Here is a 27270-nt window from a genome sequence, read left to right as displayed (position 1 = left end):
AGGCAGGCTGGGAAGTTGAGCCTTTTAGCTGGGATCTCCTACTGAAAAAAATCCATTGTTGGTTACTAACGGAGAATGGAAAATGGATATTGAGTGGAACTAGATCTCTTTGCCGCAGTATCTCCCATCTTAATTTCATCCACACTCAGTCAGTTTCTTTTTCTAGCCCCTGCCCTTTTCTGGCCACCCCTGGCATACGAGGATGTTTTGTCTGGCTGTGTAGATGTATCAGGCAGCAGTTTCCTGCCTGGAGTCTCACCTCTTCGTCAGTGGAGCTCTCAGGAACGAGGACACCTGCGTGCTCCCTCTCAGAACCCAAAGACTTCTTTCTTCCCATCTCTCGTTAGCTCCCGAAAGAGAAATCTTGCTTTTTGTGCTGGAGGTGTGGCTGGAAGGGGAGCCCAATTCTCCCCCCTTGCTATTGTGGTCAGGATGTTTTGTCGATACTTGGGAACCGTCTCCCGTCTCTGGAGTCCAGAAGACTTCAAGTAAGGCCAAGTTAGCTCCCAAATTAGCTGCAGTTTTGACGCTCACAGCCGAGAGGCTGGGGAGGCTCAGGAGTGATCTTGGTGAAATAGGACATTGAAATTCAGGGGTCCAGTGCCTGGTCTCCACTTCCTGGGTTACGGACAGAGCTGGGGTTTACCGAGGACACTCTCTGGGCCAGACCCTGAGCTGGGAGTGTGCATGGCTCTTCTTGTCTCATTCCCAGAGTGGCCCTAGAGGAAAGTGGTATTATCCCCATGTTCTGGTTTGCTAATGCTGCCATTATGCAAAATACCAGAAATGGATTGGCCTTTGTAAAGGGGGTTTATTTGGTTACAAATTTATGGTCTGAAGGCCATGGAAATGTCCAAATTAAGCCACCGACACGAGTATACCGTCACCGAAGGAAGGCCTATGGTGTCCGGAACAACTCTCTTAGCTGGGAAGGCACGTACGTGGCTGGCATCTGCTGATCCCAGGGTGTGTTCCAGCTCGTCTCTCAGTGTCTGTACTTTCTTCAAAATGTTGCTCTTAGGTCAGTTTGTCCTCTCCTAGCTTCTCCTGAGCAAACTCTGGGCTAGCATCCCCAAAGCTTCAGCAGAAGTCTGCTTTCAGTGACCATCTCCAAAATCTCTCAGCTGCTCTCCAAAGCATCCCTCTCAGCTGCTCGGACCTCCTTCTGCTTGTGAGCTCTTTTGTAGGACTCCAGTGATTAAATCAAGATCCACCCTGAATGGTTGGGGACCATATCTCCATGGAAATGATTTAACCAAATGTTTCACCCACAGTTGATTGTGTCACATCTCCATGGATACACGTCTCCTGTGTCTGTCTGTCTGCATCCACGTGTCCCTCTTCTATAAGGACACCGGTCATGTTGGCTGAAGGCCCCCCCAACCCACCGTGACTTCACCTTCACCGATTCCATCTGCAAAGACCCTGTTTCAAATAAGGCCCCAGTCACAGGGTCACAGCTCACCCCACAACAGGAAGACAGTAGCTGGCCCCATAGGAGAGGCTGCTTCCCAGAGGCAGATATGGGGTGAGAAGGCAGGGTCAGCTCGCCCAGCGCAGTTCTGCAGGGTCTCCCTTCGGGTGTGGAGCTGACGGGTCTCATCTAGTACAGGGCAAAAGCCTCTTAAGTGGATCCACTAGGAAGGGCCCACATTTCCATAGCGAATCTCAAAAAGGTGGCTGTCCTGCCTTCTCAGCGGATACCCACCTTGCAGCCCATGGTTCCTGGCACTTTATGGGCTCCCTTTCCCAGTAGATGGTTTAAAAACGTGGATCAGCTTCTGCAAAGAAGAAAGTAACTTCCAGAGCTCTAGCCCCAGTGATCCATGTGCCCATGTGCCCATGTCCCGGCGCGTGTTGGCTCTCTGCTGTCCCCCACTCTTTCCCTCCACTTTCCCCGAGAGCCAGGCACATTCGCTGCACTACTAGAGAAGCGAGTGAGATCCTACCCATCGAGTTAGCTAAAATTAAAGAGGCTGATAAAACTAAATAGTGGCAATCAGAGTTCCAGCAGAGAAACAGAACAAGGAAGACAGATTAGATAGAGACACAGAGATGTAGATGTAGATGCAGATGCAGACACAAATATAGATACAGATGTAGATAGAGACAAAGTGATTTATTGCAAGGAATTGAGTTAAGGGATTGTGGGGTCTGGCTAAGCACGTCTGGCAGCCACAGCGCAGGCCGTCGGGAAGGGCAGGCTGCCCTCCTGGCCACAGGCTGAGGCTGCTGTCCACACGGGGAAACTTCCTCCTGGGGAAGCCTCAGTTCTGCTCTAAAGGCCACATCTGATTGAAGGAGGCCCAGTGGATGTTCGAGGGCCACCTGCTTTACTTAAAGTCAACCAATCACAGATGTTCATCCCAATTACAAAATACTTTCACAGCAACACCCAGATAAGTGTTTGATTTAATGACTGGAAACAGTAGCCTTGCCAAGCAGACACGTGTCAGTGACTGTCAGACACGTGTGGACAAGGGTTTCAGGAGGTCAGCCTCGTGCCTCACTGCTCAGAGTGGACAAGAATGGCCACTTGGCAGTTTCAGATAAAGACAATATGGCTTGGGCTGCTCAGCCCAGAGGTTTCCCCTGTTGGACCAGGGGACGAATCTCAGGTTCAGACACACAGGGAGAGAAAGGTTATTTGCGATGGCAAAGAATTTGAAACGTGAAGTTTCCATCGGTAACAGAATGTGGAGATAAAATATGGAAAAGGCCTGTAATCAAATTCTAGTCAGTCCTGAAGACAAATGATTTAGTTCTACATAAAGATATGAATGTATATATTGATTTACAGGTACAGCTATATGGATGTGGCTGGATCTTGAAAACATCATTCTGAGTGAAAAAAAAAAACAGGTTGGGGAAAGTCCAATATGATATATTTGTATAAACTGCATATATAAGGAGAGAATAATGCTGTATTTTCTTTATGTGTACATGGATGCGTGGAAAAATCACCATCTGGAAAGATACGTGCCAAATGCCTGAGAGTAATTGCCTCTGGAAAGGAAAATTAAGAAATGGATTGGGGAAGATTACAAAGGAGAGTTTAAAATTATTGACCTTGTTTTCTTTCTTTTATAAAACAACACAAACTGAAACCAACACAGAAAGTGCTGACATTGTGTCATTCCACATTATTCGTGGTGGGCTGTGCGTTGCACTGTCGCCTGGTTTATCGTGTTTGCCGTCCCTCACGCACACACTCCCAACTCTCAGAGGAAAGCGAGATTGGGGTGGGGAGCTTTGGCCTTTGCCTGCTCACCAGTGTCCTAAAGCCAGAACTTCCCATTTTGGCTTCACGGCTGCCCTTTTAGCCCCCATGGACTGCATTCCAAGCCCCGACAGACAGCTCGTAGGCGTGATCTGAGTTCGTCTCTGCATGTCCATGTTCATGCTTGAGGAAACCGGTGCTTGGGAATTAAAATCACAGCAAGGAAAGGGTGAGGCAGGATGGGAGGCCGCGCTGCCCAGGGTCCTTGCGAGAAGTGCAGGAGAGCTGTGCTTGAGAACGTGGCCCCGTGCCTTACGCACGATTGTCCGTAAACTCCCAGCCTCTCTAATAAAGGAAAAAAGAACACGTGTCTGAGCACCGAGCAGCCACATTCACATCCTGCTCACCTGCCCATGAGTATGAATATAACCCTGGGCAAGTCGCCTAACCTTCTCTGTGCCTCGGTTTCCCCCATCTGTGGAATACCTGTTTCATAGGTTGTGGTGATGGTGAAAGTGTTTAGCAACACTGAGCATGAAGCATGTGCTCCCCAGATGTGCCCTGCTTTCTTATCCACCGGCTCCAAATGCCTCCCAGACATTCAAGCATTGAGAGGTGGTTTGCTGCCCTCTGGAACGTGTCAGACGTAGCTCGCCGTTTCTGCAGTCCCTCACGGCATCTGAACTCCCAGCACTGGTTTCCGAGGCCAGGCATCTGGGCTCTGAGCTGTGGAGGGATCTGTTTAGTCCCATTTCTGGAGTTTATGAATTGAGGGGGGATGGACGGGTTGGCTCGTCGGATGCCACAAAGCCAGGGCCAGCTCGGAGCCCAGCCTGTGTCTTTTCCATTCACCAGCTCCTCTTCCACGCTCTTTCCTCTTGTTTTGCTTGGGATACGGCTCACCTGCTGTATAATTCACCACTGTGCAATTCTGTGGCTTTTAATACATTCACAAGGTTGTGCAGCCGTCACCACCATCAAATCCAGAACAGTTTCATCACACCCACAAGAAACCTTAAACGTTAGCAGTCACCCCCCTTCCCTTCCTCCTCCCAGCCCCTGGCAACTGCTGATCTGCTTTCGGTCTCTGGGGTTTTATCAGTTCCGGACATTTCACGTAAATGGAATTGTGCAGTGTGTGGCCTTTTGTGTCTGGCTGCTTTCGCTCCGTGTCGTGCCTTTGAGGTCCCCCCACATTGCAGCCTGAGTCAGAACTTCATTCCTCTCCGTGGCTGGAGCATCGCCCACTGTGGGGCTCTGCCACGGCTTCACCCTGGTCCTCGGGGGTTCCTGCGGGGGCTGCCCCTCTCTCCCGGCCGCCGTGCCCACCCCGGGGGCCACTTCACACCCCTGAGTCCTTTCAACGCTCCAGAAGTAATTCTGTCTCCTTTATTTAAAAATTAAAAATACAGTTTACCCAGAAAGTGGCCAGAACAATTTACATTTATGAGGAGTCATAAAAGTCAAACAACAAAACTCGTTTTCTCAGAAACCTTGTGCTTTTTTCCAAATTTGAACTGACAGTGATTTAAAGTACCTTATTTTATTGCAGTTTTGTTTTTTTTTAGTAAACCAAGAGTTCTCTGACTTATGCTGGAAGGGGCTGGAGGGAGGAAGATACTTTAACAATACAAGAAGCTCCCAAGCAATAGTCATGCGATCGTCGTGTTCTGCACGGCTTGGAAACAGTGCTGATAAGCGTGTTCGGGGACCTGCTGGAGCAGGCGGGGGCTGTGGCCTGGGACGTTCAGGAGCAGGAGGGGGGCTGCCGTCCAGGAGCTCAGGTGGGGCCGCGGGGAAGCAGCCTGTGCCGGACCCTTCCCAGGGCAGCAAGGAGGGGTAGGACGGAGGGGCACCTGCTGCCTGCCAGCCCCCACCCGGCTCCCACGCGGGTGTGTCTCAGAAGACAGGTCCGTGATGTGCATTTAAATAGTGCTCTCGGCCTCGACTGAAAAGGGATTTGGGAGGTGAGACCAGACGTGTGTACTCCACGTCAGCTACATCAGTATGATGCACACACATGTACTATAGTAATGTAGTATAGTGTAGTAGAGTATAAAATAGGTGGTGTAGTATAATATAAAGTAATGTAACAGAAGTGTGTATGTATGTTTGTGTACATGTATGTGTGTATTGTGTACATATGTGTCTGTGTGTACATGTGTGTATACGTGTGTGTGTGCTTGTACATGTGTGTACATGTTTGGGTATATATGTGTGCATATGCATATTCATCCCTTTAGGAAGCCACCCTTCCATCCAGACCCAGCACTGGGTCCGTGGGGAGGGAAGGGACAGAGCACTGTGTGGCCAGCCCTAGCCTGCGTGTTTCTCGCTGCCCACCTGCTCTGACAGTGTCATTTCTGTTGTCTGTAATCTCACGGCTGTGCCCGTTATTTGACAGTTGAACCAGAAAATTGCTCATTGTCAGGGTCAGAGGGTGCTGCAGAAGGTCCTTCACCTCTTGGCAGGCACGGGGACTCTTCTCCATGTCCCAGTCCGAGAAGCCCCGGGCCCGTCACCCTCTAGCTGCAGGCCCCTCGGGGGGGTGTCCTCCAGGCGCCTCTCTAACGTCACTCCCTTTTCTAGGCTCACGGAGCCTCCGTGCCTTCTCCACCCGTTCCTGCCCTTGGGGAGCTTACATCCTAGCACGGGAGGCAGATGCTAAACAATCAATACAAGACATAGTTACTAGCACAGAAGGTTCGATGGGACACGTGTTATGGTGAAGACAGACAGAGCAGGGTTGGCGCTTGGGAGGGCTGGGGCCGAGCAGCTCAGAGACTGCAGTGCCGAGGGCCGGCCCCAGCAGCGGGCAGGGTCCTGACGGGGGCTGGAGTCGGCGAAGGAAGAAGACAGACACCTTGTCGTGTCTGGGTACGAAGATGAAATCTCCGACCAAGCAGAGCATCAGAGCTGTATTTTTATGATTTTCTATAACATACACACTAGCATTTAGGCATACAATACTAGAATAGTTTGGCTAAATCTTAGACATTATTTATTCTTACACAGTGATCAATGGGTTTGCAGGGACAGACTCCCTGGAGCGCAGCAAGACACAGTGCTCGGCACAGGCACAGCGGTTCCTGTCATTTGGTACCAAGCAATCTGTAACTATTTTTTGTGTTCATGTTTTAGAGTCTGTTAATCATTACCTTTTTGTTTCTTCTAGCTAACTCTTTCAAAGCTTGGGAAGGGGGATTTTGAGCAGAAAGGGTGACCTATTGTCTTCTGAGAAAGGAGCAGGCATTTTCACTACGCTGGCGCTAATGCAGGGTAAGCCGCTGGCTCATTAATGTAGCTAGGTGTGGGAGCATTCCACCACCACAGAGCCCAAAAGACACCAAATGAGAAAAAGAGGCCGTAAGAATATAAGAAACATATAAGAAACAGCATAAGAAACAAATTCCTTTCAGGCAGGAGTCATAGGTGCCACTTGACGCTCCGCCTTGCGGAACGGTCACCACGACATGTACTGAAGGCCCAGGGACCGTGCTGGAGACGGCTGAGGGTCACCCTGGAGGCTGGGGCAGGCCCCGGGGGCTTTACTCCGTGGGACTCTCTGGGGGCTTGGGCAGGAGATCCCTGTGAATGGGGCAGGGCGTGACCCATAAAGAAGTGTGAGTGAGTAGGGTGAGCGAGCGTGTCCTTCCTCCCCGTCGGGCTTGGCAGTGGGCCTTCCTGGTGTCCTTTCTAGCACCCTGCACCGTCTTCTGCTCAGGGACCCGACTCTCCCTGGGGGCACAGCCCTTCCTGGTACAGGTGGGGTTGGGTTTCCTCCCCCGGGGTCCTGGCTCCTGATGCCACACTCCAGCCGGGTCCCAGAGGACAGATTACTTGGGGGCAGTTTAGAAAGACGCGAGTGGGTTCAGGCAGCCAGGTCCCCAGGGAGGGACAGTGTGGTCACGCCGGGCTGGCGTGGCTGGAGCCGCTGCAGGCCCAAGGAGGGGGGAGAGGCAGGCCTGGAAGTCACCACGGGAGCGGGGACACAGACAACCCACAGCCTGACAGGGAGGGGGCGCAGGAGGGGCTGCAGCCAGAAGGCGCGGCAGTCTCTAGATGTGCCCACAGTGATCAGCCCCTGGGACATCAGACAGGGGTGGGGGACAGCTGGTCCAGAGGGACCCGTGGAAGACACTCAGCAAGTGACCCAGCAGGCAGCTCGTGCATTCAGCCCTGGCTCACTGGCCACGGTTCACATGTGGACACTTGGAGCAGAGTCAGTCCTACCCGATTTGAGGATTTTACCAGAAGGATGTGGATTTGAGCCGGGAAGAGTGTAAGCCTAAAGCTGGGTGAGGGGGCTTGTCGGTTAACGAAGCCAAACAGAGGAAAACCGAGGCAAGACGTGGAGAGAGATGGGGATTAATTGCAACATGTTTGAGGGCCTGGCTTTAGCCATTCATGATGCTGGAGCATGGTTATTTGCGTTATGCAAGGAGATATGTCCCCTTGGGTATTTGCTGCCGGTTAGTGATCTAGTTCTGACAAACACAGTGTCACGATGCCTGCTTGCCCACGTCACCCTGCCACCCATCCCGTCTTTGTGAGCAGGGGCTCTGCCACCCTGCTCACTGCTTTATAACCAGTGACAAGATCATGCTGGGTGCACAAGTGTCTGCTCAATACTGTGAAACCTTCATAAATATCTGGAACTGCACAGCTGGAGAGACACTTGGAGATGAGACAGCCCAACCTCTAATTTGTAAAACGAAGAAATTAAGAGTCCAAGAGGTTAAGAGATATGATCAAGATTTTACAGCGAGTCACGAGTGTCGTCCAGGAACCCAGCCTCCCAGTGCCACTAAGCAATAAACACCAAAACTGTGGGTCAGGAAGGTGGTTTTAATCACAGGGAGCTTACCCCATGTGTCTTAGCCAGTTTGTCCCAGGCAACAATGTTCCCTTCACCCGGTGGTGTTTCTTTTTAGTTCTCTGCTCCTGAGCTTCATAGTGGCCAATGGAAAGTTGCTCTAGAGCTGGCCCAGCCTTGGTCTCCGTGCTGTGCGGTTTAGGGGTAGGGAGACTCAGGCAGAGGGTGTGCGTGTGCGTGCGTGTGTGAGAAACAGCAACCACCATTAAAAAAGTAATCACAATTAATCCACGAGGGAGTTTGCTGCTTTAATGAAACCATTAGCCAAGGATCATTCTGAGAGGGAAAATGTAAAGACTCGGCTCTGAGTCCATTACCTGTAATGAGCCTGAAAATGGACTTGGGGAGTTTCTGCAGTGTTCTTAGCATCTGTAAGAGCCGGTGTGCGGGCTGCCAGACCGCAGCCCAGGCCCGGGGTCCCAAGGGCCCGGAGAAGCCGCGGCAGGGGGCTGTGTACCTGCAGGGGGTGAGGGACGCCCCAGGAGGGGCCGGACCTCTGCTTGTGACGGACGCCGCTTTCCAGAGCGCCCTTGTCTAATGCAGAAGGTCATTTGTGGGTCAGTTGCAGGAGGAACAGAGCAAATCTCTTTCCTTGCATCTCCTCCTTCACACGGGAGCAGGGGCTTCCGGAGAGGGTGTTGGGGAAAAGTGGCCATAAAGAGAACGATCAACGATCACAAAAGTACAAGCAGGTCACACTCCAGAGACTGAAAGGGTATTCTCTTAATCATTTTGCAAATCACAACATGCATGAGGTGAGATGCTAATAAATGTGCACAAACTCATGAGCAGCAGGATACGACCAAGTCCCTGTCGTCGTGAGGCCGTGGGCACCCCTGGGGTGATGGCGGAAGAGGGTTTGTGGTCTGGTGTCCCCTGCCGAGGTGTGGGGCTGTGGGCGGGCGGGGGTGGAACTCGCCGCCTGACTCGTGGGTCTGCTGGTGACCGTTGGAGGTTGTGTCATTGTCGTGGTTGTGTTGCGTGCGGGCACCTTTCCCCTCTCTCTTCCGTAACCCGTCCTTTCCCGTGGGGATCAGCCTCGGCAGGGCTGTCACTCAGGGTCCCCACCCTGTCGGCATGGGGGCGCGGCGCGTGATGCACGTGGGGCCGCAGACCCTTCCCCCCACCCCCAGGAGTTTCAGCCTCAAGCCGAGGGCTCAGGATGGGGGGCAGCTGGAGCATTCGATCCCCCCCAGTCCAGAGAGATGGCCCATGTTTCCCGCTTCCCATATCCCGGAAGCTCATCTGGTTCTGACTTCCCCCTCCAGCTTCTCTCTGATTCTGGGAGCAACTGCAGATCTATCCGATGAGTACACGTGTTGGTGCTGCTGTCCCGAATCACCCCACATTTATTATTTCTGTGTCTTTAGGGGCTAAAACGAAGGTGCAGGCTCTGGGGGGAAATTGACTCCTTACCTTGTCAGGCTGCTGGAGGCCGCCCAGGGCTGTGCAGTCAGGCTGCTCCACTGTGACCTCTGACCCTCCTGCCTCCCTCTTAGGAGGACGCCGTGTTTGCATTTAGGGCCGACCCAGATAACCCAGGTACTCTCCAGGTTCCTCAGTCACACCTGCAGAGCCCCCTCCCCGTGGGAGGGGCCGTAGTCACAGGGTCTGGGGCCGGGGACGGGACCTCTTTGGGTGGGGGCTATGGGGGCAACATTCAGCCGACCACAGTGCCTTCTCGCTCACACCACCCAGAGCTGGTCTCTGTTGCTTACAACCCAACCTAACTGATGCATGACTTCCGCCTGGTGTCTGCAATAGCAAAAAATAATAAACATTTTGGGTGGTTGTTGTTGGAAACTAAGAAGCTTATCATAAAATAAAAGTAAATTGTGAAACATTCTCACCAAATTGTTCCAGAGAGCGGCCCTTCGGCCCCAGTTCCTAAGGTAGGTGCTACAGTGTCTTGTCTAATCCAGCGGACGGCCTGGCGCTCACCGGGCAGGCTCCCCTGGAATTATCCAGGGTCCGACAGAACTGCCCAGTGCCCTTGACCCAGCATGTCTCGTTCTTTTGCCAGGACTCGGAAATCCTGAACACCGCCATACTCACGGGGAAGATGGTGTCCGTGCCCGTCAGGGTGGTCTCTGTGGAGGAGGACAGCTCCGTGGCAGACATCTCAGAAGCTGTGGAGTGCAAGTCCTCCGACGAAGACGTCATCAAGGTAAGAGGGTCCGCTGGCCAGCTGGGCTGCCCCAGCGGGGGAGTCACCTGCTGCTCTGTTCCCTGTGATTGTTCCGTCCGGGGACGTGCGGTTCGGCTGGTGGTTCGCGCACCCCAGGCTGATGCAGCAAACTTCTCCGTTTCCATCTCGTCATCCCACGACGACCTCGTTTTAATCAAGTATGTTTTGCACCAGGGTCAAGCCTGGCCCTGAGTAGCCAAGCAGAGGACACAACTGAGCAAAGTGGTAAACTGGACGTGTTCTGTTCTAGAAGGGAGGCCAGTGACAGCCATGAGTAAGCAGGGGCTCAGGATTGCCATGTCTTCCAGAGAAGCTGCAAACCCAGATTTTATATAAAAATTACCTTCTTTTTACATGTTGGCAACTGATTGTAACTTTAAACATACGATGGCCAAACAGCAAAAATAAAATACATCTGCAGTATGGACTTGGTCCATGGGTCAGCTGTTTTAAACACTGTTGTAGAGCAGGGGTTGGCGAGCAAAGGCCCAGGGGCCAAATCCGGCCCACTGCCTGACTTTGTAAATAAAGTTTTATTGGCACACAGTCACGTCCATTCAGATACGTATCATCTAAAGCTGCCTTTGGGCTACAACAGGAGAATTGAGTTGTTGCAGTGGAGACCATATGGCCCCAAAGCCGAACATATTTACTATTTTGTCCTTCCCCCAAAAAGTTTGCCTCAGGCAACCCCTACTCTAGAATCTGAGCTTCTGAGGAAAGGGCCCTGATTCCCGGTTTCTCCCACAAAGTCTATTGTGATAATTTACCTACGACGCCTGCTCACGGAATGAGACCACATGAGGACCTTCCCAAGCTGGAACTAAGCATTTGGTCTTTCTCTGTATTTTTTTTAATCCCTGGAAACTCTCCCAGAAAAAACCAGAAAGATCTAAAAGAAAGCACCCAGAACCTGACAGATGGCCGTCAGTCTTTTCTCTGGGGCTGAAGTCCCATGTCTAGGAGAAAACCTTCCTGCAAACAGCTGAGGGAGAACAGGGTGGAAACCCCTTCTGGACACCCCACCCCCAGCACCCATCAGGCAGATGGCCACGGTTGCTGGTGTCACCGTCAGTGCGTTATCCTCACAGCCTCCCAGTGAAGGGGTCTCGAGGAAGGGGCACCTTTCTCTAATCCTCCCCAAAGTGATGTGCAGGCCAGTGGAGGCCCTGATCCCAGAGAGCTTTACAGAAAGTCTGCAGAGCCTGTAGGGGGAGGAGGCGGAGGGGGACGGAGTTTTAAACCTCGCCGTCCAATACAGGTACACTGTGAGCCACATATGTAATGTTATATTTCGAAAAAAGCAGAAAGAAACAGGTGAAATTAATGTCAACAATATATTGTCTTTAACCCAGTATATCAAAAATATAATTTCAACATGTAATCAATGTAAAACTATTAAGGAGGTAATTTATGTTCTTTTTCTCTGCACAAGCCTCTGAAGTCTGGTTGTATTGCAGGCGTGCAGTGCATCGCATTTCTGACTTGCCCCGTTTGAGTGCCGGATAGCCCCTTGGGGCTGCTGTACGGGGCAGCATGGGTCGGAACTCTAGGGCAGGGATTTGTGGACATGGCTCTGTCGGCATTTTGGGCCAGATACTTCTTTGTCATGGGGCCTCCCTGTGCATTGTAGGGTGTTTAGCAGTACCCCTGGCCTCTGCCCACTGGAAGCTGGTAGCTTCTTCTGAGTTGTGACAACCAAGAATGCCTCAAGACTGTCCCACATGTTCTCTGGGAGGCTAAATTTTCCCCATTGGAGAAGCACTGGTCTAGGGGAACCCAGCCCCCCCCCCCCCCCCGCTTCTCCTGGCTGGAGAGTTCTCCTGGCTAAGAGGGCAGGAGGCACTGGTTTGGACCCAGGGCCCCCCCTTCCCCCGGCCACAGCCACACACAGAGCCTTGGTGATCGCTGGTGTTTACCTCTGATCTGCAGTTGCCCTAAGAGCCAGGACCCTTAGTAAATGCTGCCCCTTTGAAAGGGGGAACTTCTCCAGACGGGGGAGGAGCCCATCTTTTATCCTACAAAGACCAGGGGGTTAGAAAAATCCCAAACCAAATTCCATTACGGTTTTATATATAACTTCCCTCAGCTGTTCTTAATTGTTTCTGACATGGAGCCCATTACGAGTATTTCCAGGAAAATAATTTAGGGAGTAAGTCTATTCAAACTGAAAGTTGCATCCTGAAATGAATCTGGGATTGTCACCCCTGGCTGTTGAGGAGGTACTATGAAGTCGTGGGTCAGCAGAAGCTGAGAGGTGCGGTCTGAGCAGGGGGCTGGGCGTCTGGAACCCACACTCAGCCTGATGCTTTGGGTTCACTGGGCCCAATGGTATACTTCGCTAGCTGCTTGGGTACAGCTCTATGTGCCACTGAGAGAAGGAAGGGGGCGGGGGGGGATTGACATTTAGGAAGTGCCTCCTCTGCCTCAGACACATGAGGCTTGGGATTTGGACATATCTGAGTTCTTGGAGATCTCTGAAGAGTCTGAGATTTTACCCAGTGTGCAAGCCAACAGATCAGCCTGTTGCAGTTTCACAGGTGCTGGAAGAAGACACAGGATGGCCAGAGGTCCAGCATTTTCTTATGCCAGTTCCCTGAGCTCCAGTGGTCCCAGAATAACATGTAGAGGGCCAGTGATGCCCACATACGCAGTGGGTTGTGTTCTAAGAGGAACCCTATGTGCAGGGAACCCAAACGTTTTATAATGGGCAGCAAGCCCACCTGGCCTCCTCCCAGGAGAAACTTTATCTTTATTGTCCTGTATAGTAGGTATACCTGCTCTCTGTCCCAGGGGGGACACCGTCTCTGTCTTCCAACGCTGTGTACTATGTAACACGCTTGTAAGGACAGCTCGGAGCAAGGGCAGTCAGAGCTCTGCTTATAGGGCGTGCAGAAACGCAAGAGAATCCTGGAGAACTCAGCTTGGCTTTGTCTTTCCTGTTGATGCATTCTTGGGCAGTTCATATATTCTCTCCTGGCCTCAGTCTCCTCCTTAGCAAGAGGCAGATAATCATAGGACCTGATTTTTAAAAGGTCACTGTGATGACTGAGCTTTAGTGCATGTAAAGAACTTGACCAGCAGTAGCCACGTGGTAAGGACCCAGTAACTCTGAGACAGGCCTGGATGGCCCTATCAGGTAGCCCCCGGTCCAGCAACCACGGCTCTACTTTCTGTCTCTATGGATGTGTCTTTTCAACATTCCACATAAGTGGAATCATGTACTCTGTGGTATCTTGGGTCTGCTTCTTTCACTTACGGTGATGTTTTCAAGACTCATCCGTGTAGTGGCGCGTATCAGAACTTCATTCCCTTTCATTGCCGAATCACATCCTGTTGTATGTCTAGACCACACTGCATGTGTGTCCATTCCCCAGTGGATGGATTTGGGGCTAGCGTGGCTAGTGGTGCTGTGAGCGTTCAAGTGCAAGTTCTCTGTGTAGACTCACATTTTCATTTCTCTTGAGTAGATACCAAGGAGTGGAATTGCTTGGTCCTATGGTAAACTTGGGTTTAGCTTTCTAAGAAACTGCAAAACTGATTTCCAAAGTGGCTGCATCATTTGACATTCCCACCATGGACATCTGATGGCTTCTTGGGAAAAGCCAGTGGGTCTGGCAACACAGGGACCATATTCTCACACGGCAACAGTCCATCCGGATGTCCCTTCTAGACCTTCACCTTCTGGTTTGCACAGTTGCCCTGACTCCCCATCACCATACAAGTGGCCCACGTGCACCTGCAGCTGGCTCCATGTGGGCATCGGACTGTGTGCCCTGAGGGAGGTGGGATTGTAGCCGGTTCATAAATGCTAAAGCCAAGGTTCGGGGGCTGGGAGTTTATTTCCGTGTTTCTCCTCAATTCCATTCAGCCAGTATTTGTTAGCTATCTGCCAAGCTTAGGGTTCTGTGTTTCTTACTATGGAAGAGAGAGATGAATAAAGTTCTTCTCTCAGGACTCGCGGTTGAGTGGAAGGGTGACCACGTGATGAGCCAATAACCACTCTACGTGTACCAGTTCATTTAATTCTCACAACAACCACGTGAGGTGGGAACATCATCATTAATTCCATTTGACAGTTGAGAGTCTGAGACCAGAAAGTTGGTGCAATTTGGCTAAGGTAGCACAGCCTGTGAGTGTGACAGAGCTGCATTCAAACTGGAGGGTGTGGCTCCTCAGTTTAACGACCAAGTTCTTGGCCATTAGGCAATACTGCGTCTCTATGCATTTGAGTTATGTTTAATTTTTAATTTGGAAATAACTTCGAAGGTTGCTATAATTGTCCATTAAATGCCTTCTTTACCATGATTCACAACATTTTGCCCCATGTGCTTTTCCATTCTCCCCCTTCTGTGTCTCTTTCTCTTTCTCTCTCTTCTAGATACATGATAGGTAGGTAGGAAGGTGGGTAAGTGTATGGATAGGTAAGTAGACAGATGATAGACAGTGTGGATTTCCTAAGAATAGGAGCATTCTTTACATAACCGCAGGACAGTTACCAACTGTAGCATATTTAAAGTTGACGTGGTACTTTCCATTTCCCAATTTGTACAGCGTTTTGTTCTGCAGTGCCAGATCCAATCTAGGGTCAAGGAATATATGTTATTGTCACGTTCTCTAGTCTCCTTTGATCTGGAACAGTCCCCTGGCTTTCCTTGTCTTTTAAGACATGGAATATTTTTGACAAAGGCCGTCTTCTTTCTTCTTTTTTTAATGCAGTGTTCCTAATTTGTTTTTTTCCCTACTATTTCCTCATATTCAGATTAAAGTTTGCATTCCCAGCAGAGAGTTTACAGATGTGTGTATATTTTGCTTCATTGGTTTTGTGTGCTTTTTTTTATCATCCCCAAATAATTTAGAGGATATTTTTCTGATTATATAAATAACACTTCCTATTTGTTTTAAAAACTCAAGTGGTCCAGAAAACTCCTAGAAAGAAAGAATTATCTGTAGTCCCACCACCCTTAGAAAGTCATTGTAAACATTATGGGGATCATTTTTTACACATCTATTTTGGCACATATGTACCCATATGGACATAATTTTATAAGATGGGATTATACTATGTGCACTATCCTCTTTTTACCATAACTCCTTTTTTGGCAAATCTGCCTGCACACACACACACGCATATACATACACACATGCACACACCCACACACACTCCAGCCTGCCCCTCAGCCCTCTGGTAATCAGTGATAATAACCTGCTGGGTTTCCCCAAGCTCGTATGATCATAACCACACACACAGACACACACACACACACACACACACACACACACACACACACACACAGAGCACATTGTATGCATATGCCACACATACACAAGGATTTCTCAGTCATGCTTGTTTTGCAGACATCGGGTCACGCATTTCTGTATCTTCCTCCCTCTCACCTTGAATATTCATGAATATTCGGGTTGGCTAAGTCAGTGTGCAGGAGGCCACACCACAGGTGCTGCTTGTGGAGTCTGGCTTGTCCTGTTTCCGTGTTGAGGCTCCGTCTGGTGTCCCTCGTGATGTCCTGGGAGAGGACCTGGACCTGTGTGGGTTCACCCCAAATAGATGAAGGGACAGTGGCCCAGAGAAAGCAGGGACTTGCCCAGTAGTAGCCCGGGCACACAACAGCGGAAGGCTGTCTGGACGCATCGAGAGCTGCTGCCCGAGTCCGAGGCGTGGGGCGGGGGGTCCAGTGTGCCCGCCGCCCGCCCTTTAACCTTGGCCGTGGCGGTGGCTCTCGTGGTCAGTGGTGTGGCAGCGGTTAACTAGCACTGGGTTCGTTGCTTGTGGTACGTAAGGTAACGGTGTCGTGGATGCAACAACATCCGAGTTGTGTTTCCCACAAACCACCTGACAGCTCACTCAGCAAAGATGGGCCAGCCGTTTTGTCTCCCGGGCACTGTGCTTGGTGCTGGGGAGGCAGCGATGAGCTAACGAGACTTAGCCCCACCCCCAGGAACCCTGATGTGGTGACGGCGGCAGCCAGTAAGGAGTGATAAGCACGTGTGTAAGGACACCACAAATGGCCCCGTAAGCGCCGTGGGGGAATGCAGCGGGGCGCAGTGCTGCCGCCGGGAAGGCTGGGCTCTGAGGGGGGAAACAGCGACGCTGGGCATCTGCCGTTGGCTGCACAGCCCCGATGTGCCCCGAGCACCATCACGGTGAGGCGGACCCCTGCTCCCGGGGCGGCCCCTGCCCTGGCCCCCATCCTGGCTCCCTGGGAGCTCCTGCTCAGTTCCACCCGCCGCGGGGCCAGGGTGAGGGATTTAAGGCATCATTAGAGAACACTCTCAGTGGATTTCCAGCCCAGCCTGTCTGACCTCCAGGGCACGATTCCGGCTAATGGATGTCAGTGCAGAGCTAAAAATAATGCATTCGGGCCGTGCAGGTCCGGCTTTTCCCCGGTGACCCGAGGCCCCGTGTCCATTCCAGCTCGCACACGTAACTGTACCTGGGCAACCCCACCCAGGCGATCGCCTAAGGTTTGCTCTGGGCTCCAGCCCCTGTCAGCTCTACAGTTTCTCTCCACCAGATTCACCGTTGATTTCACAAGCTCAGAGCCCTTGAGGGAGCCAGGTTCTTCGGGAACTGCCCAGGATTCTGCGATGACCACGTTGGCGTGACCCCACACACACACCCCCAGTGAGGAGAGGGGCGGGCATCTGCCCAGGGAGGGAAGAGGGCCCCCCCTCCTGCTTCCCACACCTCGGGGACTCCGGAAGCAGTGCTGGGGATTCTTTGTCCGCAAGGCTGTCTGGTGCTCAGAGTGAAAGCAATTGCGAACAGCAGAGAGTAGGGGAACCCGGGGGTCCTGGCCTGGCCCTGGCCCTGCCCCTGTTGTGGCCAGGGGTCCCCACTGCAGAGTGAGGAGTTCTAGCGCCGGGATTCAAAGTGGCAGTCAAAGCTGTGCATTTAGCAGTTGGACCCTGCTGCTGACGAGTTCATCTCGGAGCCTCTGTCCCTTCATCTGGAAAATGGGGAGCCGACAGATCCGGCCCCGTGGGACTGCTCGTTCTTCTGGATGCTCAGGCAGACCAGGCCCGTGCTTCCCAGTGGGGGCAGCTGTGGCCCCAGGACATAGGAAATGTCTGGAGAAGTTTGGGCTCATCACGACTAGGGAGAGGAGGTTGCTACTGGCCTGCATTGGGCACAAACCACGGGTGCTGCCACCCGTCCGACAACTCACAGGCCAGCCCCCCACCACAGACTGAGCCGCCCCGGGTACCCCCAGCGAGAGGCTGGGAAGCCCTGCCCCAGACGGAGCAGGCACCAGGGCTCTGGGTCCCGGGGAGGGGCTTTCATGATGCCAGATGCTGGCTGGGCGGCCTCGCCTGGCAGAGAGGAGCACGGGCTTTGGAGCCAGGCAGCCCAGGGAGTGATCTTTCCTGCCACTTATGTCTGAGTGCCCTTGGGAAAGTCGGAGCCTCAGGATCCTAATCTAGAATATGAGGTGATAATAGGGTGCGTCGTATAGACACAACTCAGAGACTGAAGGGAAAAGGGGGCAGCCCCAAGGAAGTGCTCAGCTGGTGTCAGCCCTGGTAGGGGCGGGCACAGGGCAGTGTCTTAGCTCTACCAACTAGTCTGCAAGCTGAGAGTGTTCAGAGAAGGGGGTTCTCCAGACTTCATCTGCTAGTGATCTTGGATCTCCCTTTGACACCTGGAAGGCCCAGCTTGTATCAGAACGGCTATGGCTGTAATGATGCTGCGTAACAAAACCCACCCAAGTTCAGCGACTGATCAGTAAGCACTGACCTCCCTCACAGGTCTGGGGTTGGCTGGTCTGCTGGGCTGGGCTCCAGGCTTCGTTTTGGGTTTGGGGTTGGGTTTGGGGTTGGGTTTGGGTTGGCTCCTCAAGGCTCGTTTTGGTGTTGAGGGGCAGCAGCGCCAAACTGGGCAAGCACCCCAGGGCCTCTGCTCACGTTCCACCACCAGCATCCCTTTGGCCAAAGCAAGTGGTGTGCCAAGCCCTCCATCAGTGCGCGGGACGTATATAGCACCCACTCCAGGCACTGCAAGGCCACATGACACAGGGATGGAAGGAGGAATTGGGAGCAACGATCCAGTGTACTACATGGCCCAGATCCAGTACCTTCAGCCCAGGTGTCTCCCCTGAACTCAGGACACGTCTCAGCTACTGTGACCGTTCAACTCAACCAACCCCACACTGAGCTGCCGTCTTTTGCTTCGGGTGCTGGGTGGATGCTCCCTTCACCAGCAGATGGGTCAGAAAGGCCCCAGACGCTAGGATTCCCCTCCTGCCCCCGCCCCCACCCCCAGCCTGTCTCCATGTCTGATCCTTTCTCTCAGAGCCGTCTGCAGGGAAGGAGCTGCTGTGGTCGTGGCCGAGAAGGCCCAGGGGGTCTGTTCCCCCCCATAGCTGATCTCCCACCATGCCCCATCTCTGTCGGCGCCCCTCCCGTGTCGTGGCCTTGCTGGGGACCTCTGCACAGCCTCCTCACCGTCTTCAGAGCCAGGCACTGCAGGGACGCGTGCTGGAAGGAGTCTCTCGGTGGAGTCCGTGGTCCCCGGCCCCGTGGCAGCACGGCCTGCACCGAGCACGGTGGACGTGGGACAGCGGGCGTGCCCTCTAGAGGTGGTGCAGTCCGGAGGTTTCTAAGTGCACCTCAGCTCCGCCTTGCCAGGGGCCCCTAGTGTCCCCAAACCACTTTTCTCTGTGCCGCCAAATGAGCTGTGTGTTTGACCCCTTTAGACCCCTCGCCCACTTACTCAGAATCGCCGTCTTACCGCCTTCTCTGCGGTGAGCCAGGTTGTTGAAGGAGCGTCACAGCTGCTATGGATGCCACTCTTTGCAGTAGCTGCAAGGTGGAAACAACCCGTGTCCCTCAGCAGATGAATAAAGAACCATCCACACAGTGGAATATCACTCAGCTGTAAAAAAAGAATGAGGTCTGACACACTCCGATGTGGGTGATGAACCTCAAAGACATGAGGCTCAGTGAAGGAAGCCAGACACAAGAGGACAGATGTTGCAGGGTTCCCTGTCTATGAAATGTCCAGAAGAGCAAATCCATTGAGGCAGAAGGTGGATTTGAGGAGGCTGGGGGAGGGGTAAGGGGGAGGGGCTGCTAAGGAGGAGGGGTCTCCTTTGGGGGACATGAAAACGTTCTGGAACTAGATAGTGGCGGTGGTTGCACAACATCGTGAATGTTCTAAGTGCCGCTGAACTGGAGCACCTTAAAATGGTTAAAATGATACGTTTTATGATATTTATACTTTACCTCAATTTAAAGGAAAAGATTGCTATGAACATAAAAGCCGTGCAAATGGCATCGTGAACGCCATGACGGGAAGTTCTGGTCCCCAGGGGCAGCCCTAATTTGATGAGGAGCTCCCAAGCACTTTGATGTCACTGCCAGTAAACACTGCTTGTGCCGAGAAATGGGTGAGCGGAATTGAACAGTCCAGCTCCGTGGCTGAAGCAGACTGTAGGAATGAGACCACGGTTCAGGATGTGAATACAGCCTCATCGTTGGCTCTGACCGGCCTGTAGGAAGGAGGGAGGGACGTGTGCGCCCACCGGAAGCTGGGAGGGGAGCCTGCCCGAGCTCCTTAGAGCATAAGGACTAGAGGTTTTTGTTATCCGGGTATAACCTGAGCCCTGCACCGTCTCGGGAACGTGCTGTGGTGAGCAGGGGAAAGAGGGTCTTGTGACTCTGTCAGAGGGAGACAAATCTTAGCAACTCAGATAAAAAAGTGGGAGGAGGAAAGGAAAAGGTGTGGCAGGAAAAGTAGGCAGAGGCTAGAGGCGGTCTGGGGCCTTAGAGCCTGTGGTTAGCATTTTATTTTGCTCTAAGAGCTCTAGAATGCTGCTTGGATAATCCGGTCTGAATTTCAAGTCGATTGCTCTGGGAGTATAAGGTGGGCACTACTATCATTCTCATTTTATTGATGAGGAAAGTGAGGCCCAGAGAGGCTGAGTGACCTGCCCAAGGCCACACAGCTGGTAGGGAAAGAAGGGTCAAGCCCAGTCTGCCCAGTCCCCAGGCCCATGTTTTTCTCAAGCTCCCACGGGCCCAGGTGAGATCAGATGGAGGCTGCTCTCGTCACAGACAGGCATGAAGATTTACCCAGAGCTCTCCTGTGGTGTGCGGTCACTGCTAACCATGTGTGGGGACTTCAACTTAAACTAGCTCACATTGAATGAAGTTAAAAATTCAGCTCCTCAGTTGCACTAACCGCATTCCAAGGGGTGTGGGCCCACACGTGGCTAGTGGCTGCTGAAGTAGACGCATGTACAGAACATTCCCGTCATTGCAGAGAGTTCTGTGGGCACCAGAGAGCCCTCGACTGGCGGGTGAGCCCACACATTCATTCCCAGGAGAGGCTAACGGACAAAAATAAATGCTTGTGACTGGCCGGGAAAGAACAGGTTGTTCCAGCCCTCTGTCTCAAGCTACAGAGAACACTCTGTTTGAATAGAAGACTCTTGGGATAGATAACCCAGTTTCTTCATGAGTCAGATTTTACACGAGCCAAGCGAGGCTCCGTCTCTTTGCAAAACCGGGAACAGAAGCTTCCGGTCCCCAGGGACAGTGCATCTGGGAGCGCCTGGGAGCGCCTGGTCATTGCCCTGATGAAGTTTCTGGCCAGCCAGGAGGCCCAGGGTAGGAAAGTCCAGATTGAGACCTGGGTGTCTGGTTTGCCTCAGGGAAGTTTCAGTCCTGGAAACCAGTTCTCTTCCTGTGTTTGCTTTTTGTCCTGCCAGATGCTATGATTTCTGTCCCTCTTTGACCGCCCTGCTGAAAGCAATTTGAGATCAAGGATTTGGTCCGAGGCCACATTTTATGCCAACCTCCAAGGGGCTCATTGCATCTTTATCAAGGAGGGCATGGATGGCGAATGGTCAGGACCCTCAAATTGGCTTAATAGGTAAAGGAAGATGCTGTCAAAAATCAAAGGGCTGCGGTAGTACCGGCTTCAGGAACGACAGGTTGGTTTCAGGAGTCAATTTCTCTGTGCCTCCCATTCTGCCTTTACTGCACATGCTCTCCTCACCCCCACACGGTGGTCCCTGGAGGCCCTCGTCCACAGTGCCTCGGGGTCAAGGCCAGCAGGGATGAGGCTCTGCCTTTCCTCTATCACAGATTCCGGCCCTGGGGGGAGTGGGACGCAACATGGAAGCATCGAGCTGTGCAGCCGTGGTGAGCCCTGATGGAGATGTGGGCTGAGCACGGCAATCTGGAGACATCCCCCAAAGATATTTTTGAAAAAACCATTATGGAAAATAGGGTGAGAGGATGCAGGGCAGCATAAATAACACCTATGCACTGGATCTGAAGTCTTCTTACCCCCAGTTCACTTTCATTTTCCCCCCAGTGGTGCGCGGCTCCTGAGCTCATAGAAGGCTGAGAAGGACCTGGCAGTGTCAGCTTAATGACAGCTGTGCCTTTGTTCTTGCCTCTTGTCGTCCTTGCTGAGAGGCTGGTGGGAGACCACACGCACAGTGGGGTCTGGGCTGGGAAGGGCAGAGGAGCTTGCCGTTCGTGTCTGAGAGGATAGATGTGGTCGACGGAAAAAATAACTCAAACTGGATTAAGCAAAAAATGGAGTTTTTTACTCTATGTCTGAGCAGTAAGGGGTTTACCGACTTCAGGTGTGGGTGGATCCAGGGGCTCAAGTGAGGTCCTAAGGGTTTTGTTTCTGGCTTTCCGTCTCTGGCTCGGCATCCTCTGTGCTGACTTAATTCTCAGACAGGTGCGCTGTCCCAAGCTGGCAGCAGGCAGCTACAAGAACCGCATCTTTATAGGGGGAAATGCAGCAGAAAAGAGCAAGTATCTTTTCCTCCTAACACCTGAAAAGTTCTTGAGATTCTACCCAATCCTTCCGTTTCCCAGGATCTTTCCATTTCTTAACTTGGCAGGGCCGATGAGTGGGTTTCCTACCTTGGTGTTTCTTGGTGGCATTTGCTACTCTTGGTGGTAGAGTCTGAAAGCTCTTGGGGGTCTCCCAGCAGGACACTCACTACCCCGTAGTTCTCCTAGGAAGGTGCCAGGCCTGTAACAGGCTACTGGAGGCACAAGGATAACTGGCCTGGAGATTGGCATCACAGGTTTTAGAATGCCGAAATGGGATGATTCCAAATCTGGAAGATGAGAAAATACGTGACACAGAATGCTGTTGAATGCTGTGCGGCACCCGTGCAGCCATCTGGCGGGCGATATGCACACCAGGAAGTTCTTGGTTGTTGCGGATTGCAGTGGCCACACCACCACGGCTTCCCCAGGGCTCCAGCTGAGCGCCTCTCCCCACGCTGTGTGTCTTGACCCTGGTGGGACCACCAGTGAGGGCCAGAAACGAGTTGTCCAGCTGGAAATTGGTCAGAAAGGGTTTCTGCACACTCACCGTGTGCCCAGGACTCACTTGGCTTTTCCCCGGCTGGCCTGCTTTCAGAGGATGGTTCAAGGTGATACGCACATCACTGCAGAACCGCCGTTTCCACGGAGAGGATGCTCCGCGCAGACCAAGCAAGGCTTTGGAGGGAAGTGAAATTTGAATTTGGCAGAGGATAATATTTGAGTTCATTTGTGGGTAAAATGAGAATTCATTCACTCAACAAACATTTATGAGAAAACTATGATTTTAGGTTCCAGGTACTAGAGACCCAGCAGTGGACCAGACAGAAGGCTTTTGTCCTCCTGACAGTTACAGTGTAACGAGGTGACAGGAAATGAATAGGGAGATAACAAACAGGCAAAAAACGCACACAAGATAATCTCTTATAACTGCTGTGAAGAGAGTAAAACGGGCAAACGTGGGAGCCAGTGACGGAGCACGGGGCTGCTGCGGGTGGTGGACGAGGTGGAGCTGGTGTTCCTCGGTGCGAGCCACTACGTCCCTCCCATAGATGAATTCATTACGCCTCAGAACAGTCCTACAGGTACATGCTGGGTAACCACCGCAGGTACACACGAGGACGCTGAGAACTGAGCAGGTGAGTCATCTGCTCGCAGGCGGTGAGTGCTGGAGCCACGACTGGGGCAACAGCCTTCCTCCAGAGCCCTGCTTGACATGCTGTGCCCTTCTGTTTCTTCACTGGCAGACGGGTGGTTGGACAGCTGGACAGACGGACGGATGGACAGGTGATAGACACAGATAGACGATAATTAGGTACGTAGATAGATACATTGATAAATAGGTAATGGATACGTGCATACACACATAATAAAGATGACGGGCTGGCAGGTCACTCTGAGAAGGTAAGATTTTTTCGGAGACCTGACAGAGAAGGAACCCACCTTGTCAAGATCTAGGGAAGTGTGTCCCGGGCAGAGAGAACAGGATGTGCCAAGGCCCTGAGGTGGAAATGAGAAACCGCCATCCAAGGCTGGGGCAGGGTTGGGGGGAGACCAGTGGTTGGAGACGTGGCCAGGAAAGAGCCCGCAGGACTTCATAAGCCGGGTGAGGAGTGAGGGTTTTATTCTAGTTCCAAAGTGTTGGCTGCGATGGTCATGCGTAAATCACCAGCTCCTTCACCTCCTGCTCAGCCAGTTCCCGGAGCTCTCAGACTGGACGGATGCCACCCCTGCCAGCAGGCCTCCCTCGCCCGGGGCCCCCCCACAGCATCCCTGCTGACCCCCATTTCGTCCCCGTTGCTGGATTTGCTCCATCTTGGCTGCTGGGTTGTTCGCTGTAATTAAATTCCTGTCCTCCTCGCTCCCGGTGACAGAGTGGCTGAGGTGAGCGCGGGTGCGGGTGGCAGCTCCTGCTTTGGAAATGCACCGTCTCTCGCTGGGAAGCTCTTCTGGGCTCCAAGTCTCAAAGAGAAGCCCTGACATCCCAGCTCCCAATTTCTGGAGCCCCGCTCCCCCAGATCTCACAGAGCTACCTCCTCCTGGCTGGTCGGGACTCAGCCTAAACGGGACCTCCCCGGAGAGGTATACCTGCACTCTCTCCATCCTCTTCTCGTTTATTGTTACCACAACACGATAGCTGCCGTTATTGCTTGCTTGTTTGCCCTCTAGCCCCACACCCCCCAAATGTAAGCTGCCGGGGAAACTCCTTTGTTCTCACCTCCTTTCCCCAGTGCCGGGCACAAGGCCTGCCCGTAGCCAGAGCCCAGGACGCGTTTGTTGAACGAAAGAACCCACATTTGACAGGTGAAGGAAGAAAATGAAGCATGTGCAACAGAGCATCTGCTACTACTCAAATGCGATACTCATGTCTCAGTCCCCACATCTGGAGGAGACAGCAGAGCCCTTGCCTTCGTCGGGAAATCCTGCTTCCTGCGGGCCAGGGCTCTAGGTCCCTGTCCCACTGTCTCCTGGCCCAGGTGGGTACCCCCCACCTGCTTGCCTTCTCCCCAGGCCTGGCCGGGCAGCCAGCCCCCCAGCCAACAGAACTTCCAAGCCGAGATCGACACGGCGTTTCCAAGTCTTGGCAGCATTCTGCATTGTCAGTTGGATAAAGTGTGATTGATCACAGAACGTGCTTCTGCTGGGCCATTTGAATTCTGTTTGGCCGTCATTGCAAGAGGCAAGAAATAAAGAAGAGGGAAAGAACATAGAAATCGCCTCCAAAATACTGCTTAGCCCTGACTTCTCCCTGCATGTTTTTGTCTTTTTTTCTTCTCTTCCTGAGATGTCAGAAAAGTAGCTATAATGCACTTTAGTAATGAAAAAGCTGCTGAAATTGCACCAGGGATCTCCTTAAAATGTAGAACTTTAGCTGTAGCTAAAGTCATATGGGACACTCTAGACGAGGCCAAAGTTCCATGTATGGGGGAACGGGCTATGGAGAAAGGAAAGCTGATGTCCCAGACCCCGGGCAGGTGAACGTTTCTCAAACTGATGCCATTCCAGGCACCCTCCAGAATCTGGGATCAGGGAGCTCCCAGTCTCTGTTTTCCTCCAGCTCTGTCAGGGGCCCCTCCTCTGCCTGGGGAGGCAAGGAGAGGAAAGACAAAAGGAGAATGGGAGGTGGGAGCAGGGGGAAGGAACATGGAAGGTTTTCCCACCCTCGCTCTTAAAAGAATAACTCAGTCCACTCTGCTGCATAACAAACAGCTCCACAGTTCAGTGGTTTAAAACAGTCATACTCTCTTACTTATGCGTTGGCAGGGTGGCGGGCTTGGCCAAGCGGCTTAGCTTCACGCTGTGTGTTAGCCGCATTTAGCCCCTCACGGCGGGTGAGGCTGTTCTGGGGCCCGGATTAGGGGTGGCAGCAAATATAAGGGAAGGTTGATATGGCAAGGCCACAGTGGGTAACAGAAACCCATGATGCCTCTTACTCCTAATTTCCCTCTGGCCTGCTGTCACTTCCAGCCACATTCTCTTAGCCAGAGCTAGTGTCCCACGGCCAGCTCCACCATCAGTCGAAGGGAGTGGGGGGTGGACAGACTCTGCCCACAGCAGGGGCAGGGAAGAACTGAGAAAAACTCTACAGGCACAGAGCCAGCATGGTGTCACAGTTAAGAGCTGAGCTCTGGAGTTTCAATCCTGCCTGGCTGCTGCCTGGCTGTGTGACCTTGGGCAGGTTACACCACCTCTCTGTGCGTCAGTTTTCTCCTTTGTCATAGTGATGTGTTGGGAATAGTAGGCCCCTCCTCAGTTTCTGATGGAGTTCAATGAGATGATCCACATGAAGCTCTTTAGAACAGCACCTGCTGTGTTGCAAGCACTCAGCCGATGTTCGCTACTGTTATAAAGCTGACACTTAGACGCCACAGCCCTGCTCTTTCTCCCTGTGAACCCAGCCAGGCTTCCCAGTCAGAAGCCAACCTTCTGATAGATGTGTATGTGTGCATGCCTGTGTGTTAGTGAGCATGGGTGTTTGTGTATGTGTGCATCTCTGTGTTTGAATGCATGTGTATGTGTGTGTGCACATGTGTGTTAATGTGTATGCATGCACATGCGTGTGTGCTAGTAAATATACATATGGGTTGTGCATGTGGTGGGCCTCGGGGTGATGTGCAGACAGGCAGCCTGAGGAGAGTATTCAGGATCCAGATACCTGAGCCTGCTCCCCACCCAGGCTGCCCAGCGTTGCCTTGGCAACGTCCTCCCCTGGGATGCCGGGACCAGTTGTGGCCCTTTAGTTCTCCTTTGAGTGCCCCCAGCCCTGTTGGCCGGTTGTTTGCATGGAGAATTCATCTCCCGCACAGAGTCCCATGGTCATGCTCCCAGCAACCTTTGCAGCTTGCCCGTCAATTAAGCACACACTGGGTCCAGGTGGGAACAGCGTGCAAAAATAAATATAATCACAACGAGATAAATGAACCCTGGCCCTCAGCGCTGCCGGGTGGTGAGATGAAGACACTGTGGGGTGGGGGCGCCTTTGGGGCAGGCTTCTCCTGCCTCTAGGGACGGCCAGCCCCTCCCAGCAGCCCCCACCCAGCCCTCCAGCCTGGCCCAGGAGACCCGCAGGTTGCCACAGTAGAAAACCCAAGTGCTTCCAGGGCTCAGGCTGCTAACAAAAATGAATGCAGAGGTTTTTCAGTGCTGTGAACTCATTTGATTATTTCCTGTTTTTAGAATAAGAGAGGTTGTAGGGTACAAAAAAATCATGTATAAAATGATAGTTCCCATATGCCACCTAATCAACGCCTTGCACTGGTGTGGTGCATTTGTTACAATTGATGAAAGTGCATTTGTATAATTGTACTACTAACCATAGTCCGTGGTTTAACTCAGGGTTCACTGTGTTGTGTAGTTCCATAGTTTTGAAATTTTTGTATTCTAGTAACATATTATAACCTAAAATTTGCTCTTTTAGCCACATGCAACTATACACGGAATTGAGTGCTGTGAATTAGTTTCACAATGTGCTACCACCACTACCATCCAGCACCAAAACCTTCCCATTGTCCCAAGTAGAAACTCTGTGCCTTTTAAGCCCTAACTCCTTGCTCCTACCGTGTCCCCTGGTAACTCATATTCTAGATTCTGACTCCGTGAGTTCGCTTATTCTAATTATTTCATGTCAGTGAGATCACACACTATTTGTCCTTTTGTTTTTCACTGATT

At 52.2% G+C, this 27270-nt stretch overlaps 1 protein-coding gene across 1 annotated transcript in view; it reads left to right on the top strand.

The window, feature by feature from the left end:
* TMEM132C (transmembrane protein 132C) overlaps nt 1-27270 on the top strand; it is a 374779-nt gene that overhangs the window by 323807 nt on the left and 23702 nt on the right. Inside the window, exon 5 of the mRNA XM_037817233.1 lies at nt 10120-10263. Coding sequence (XP_037673161.1) covers nt 10120-10263 — 144 coding nt within the window. The remainder of the gene's footprint in view (nt 1-10119; nt 10264-27270) is intronic.

This window comes from Choloepus didactylus, chromosome 23, assembly GCF_015220235.1.
Source record: "Choloepus didactylus isolate mChoDid1 chromosome 23, mChoDid1.pri, whole genome shotgun sequence".
Taxonomy (NCBI): domain Eukaryota; kingdom Metazoa; phylum Chordata; class Mammalia; order Pilosa; family Megalonychidae; genus Choloepus; species Choloepus didactylus.
Note: the sequence above shows the minus strand (reverse complement) of the source record. Positions and strands in the feature narration are given on the sequence as shown.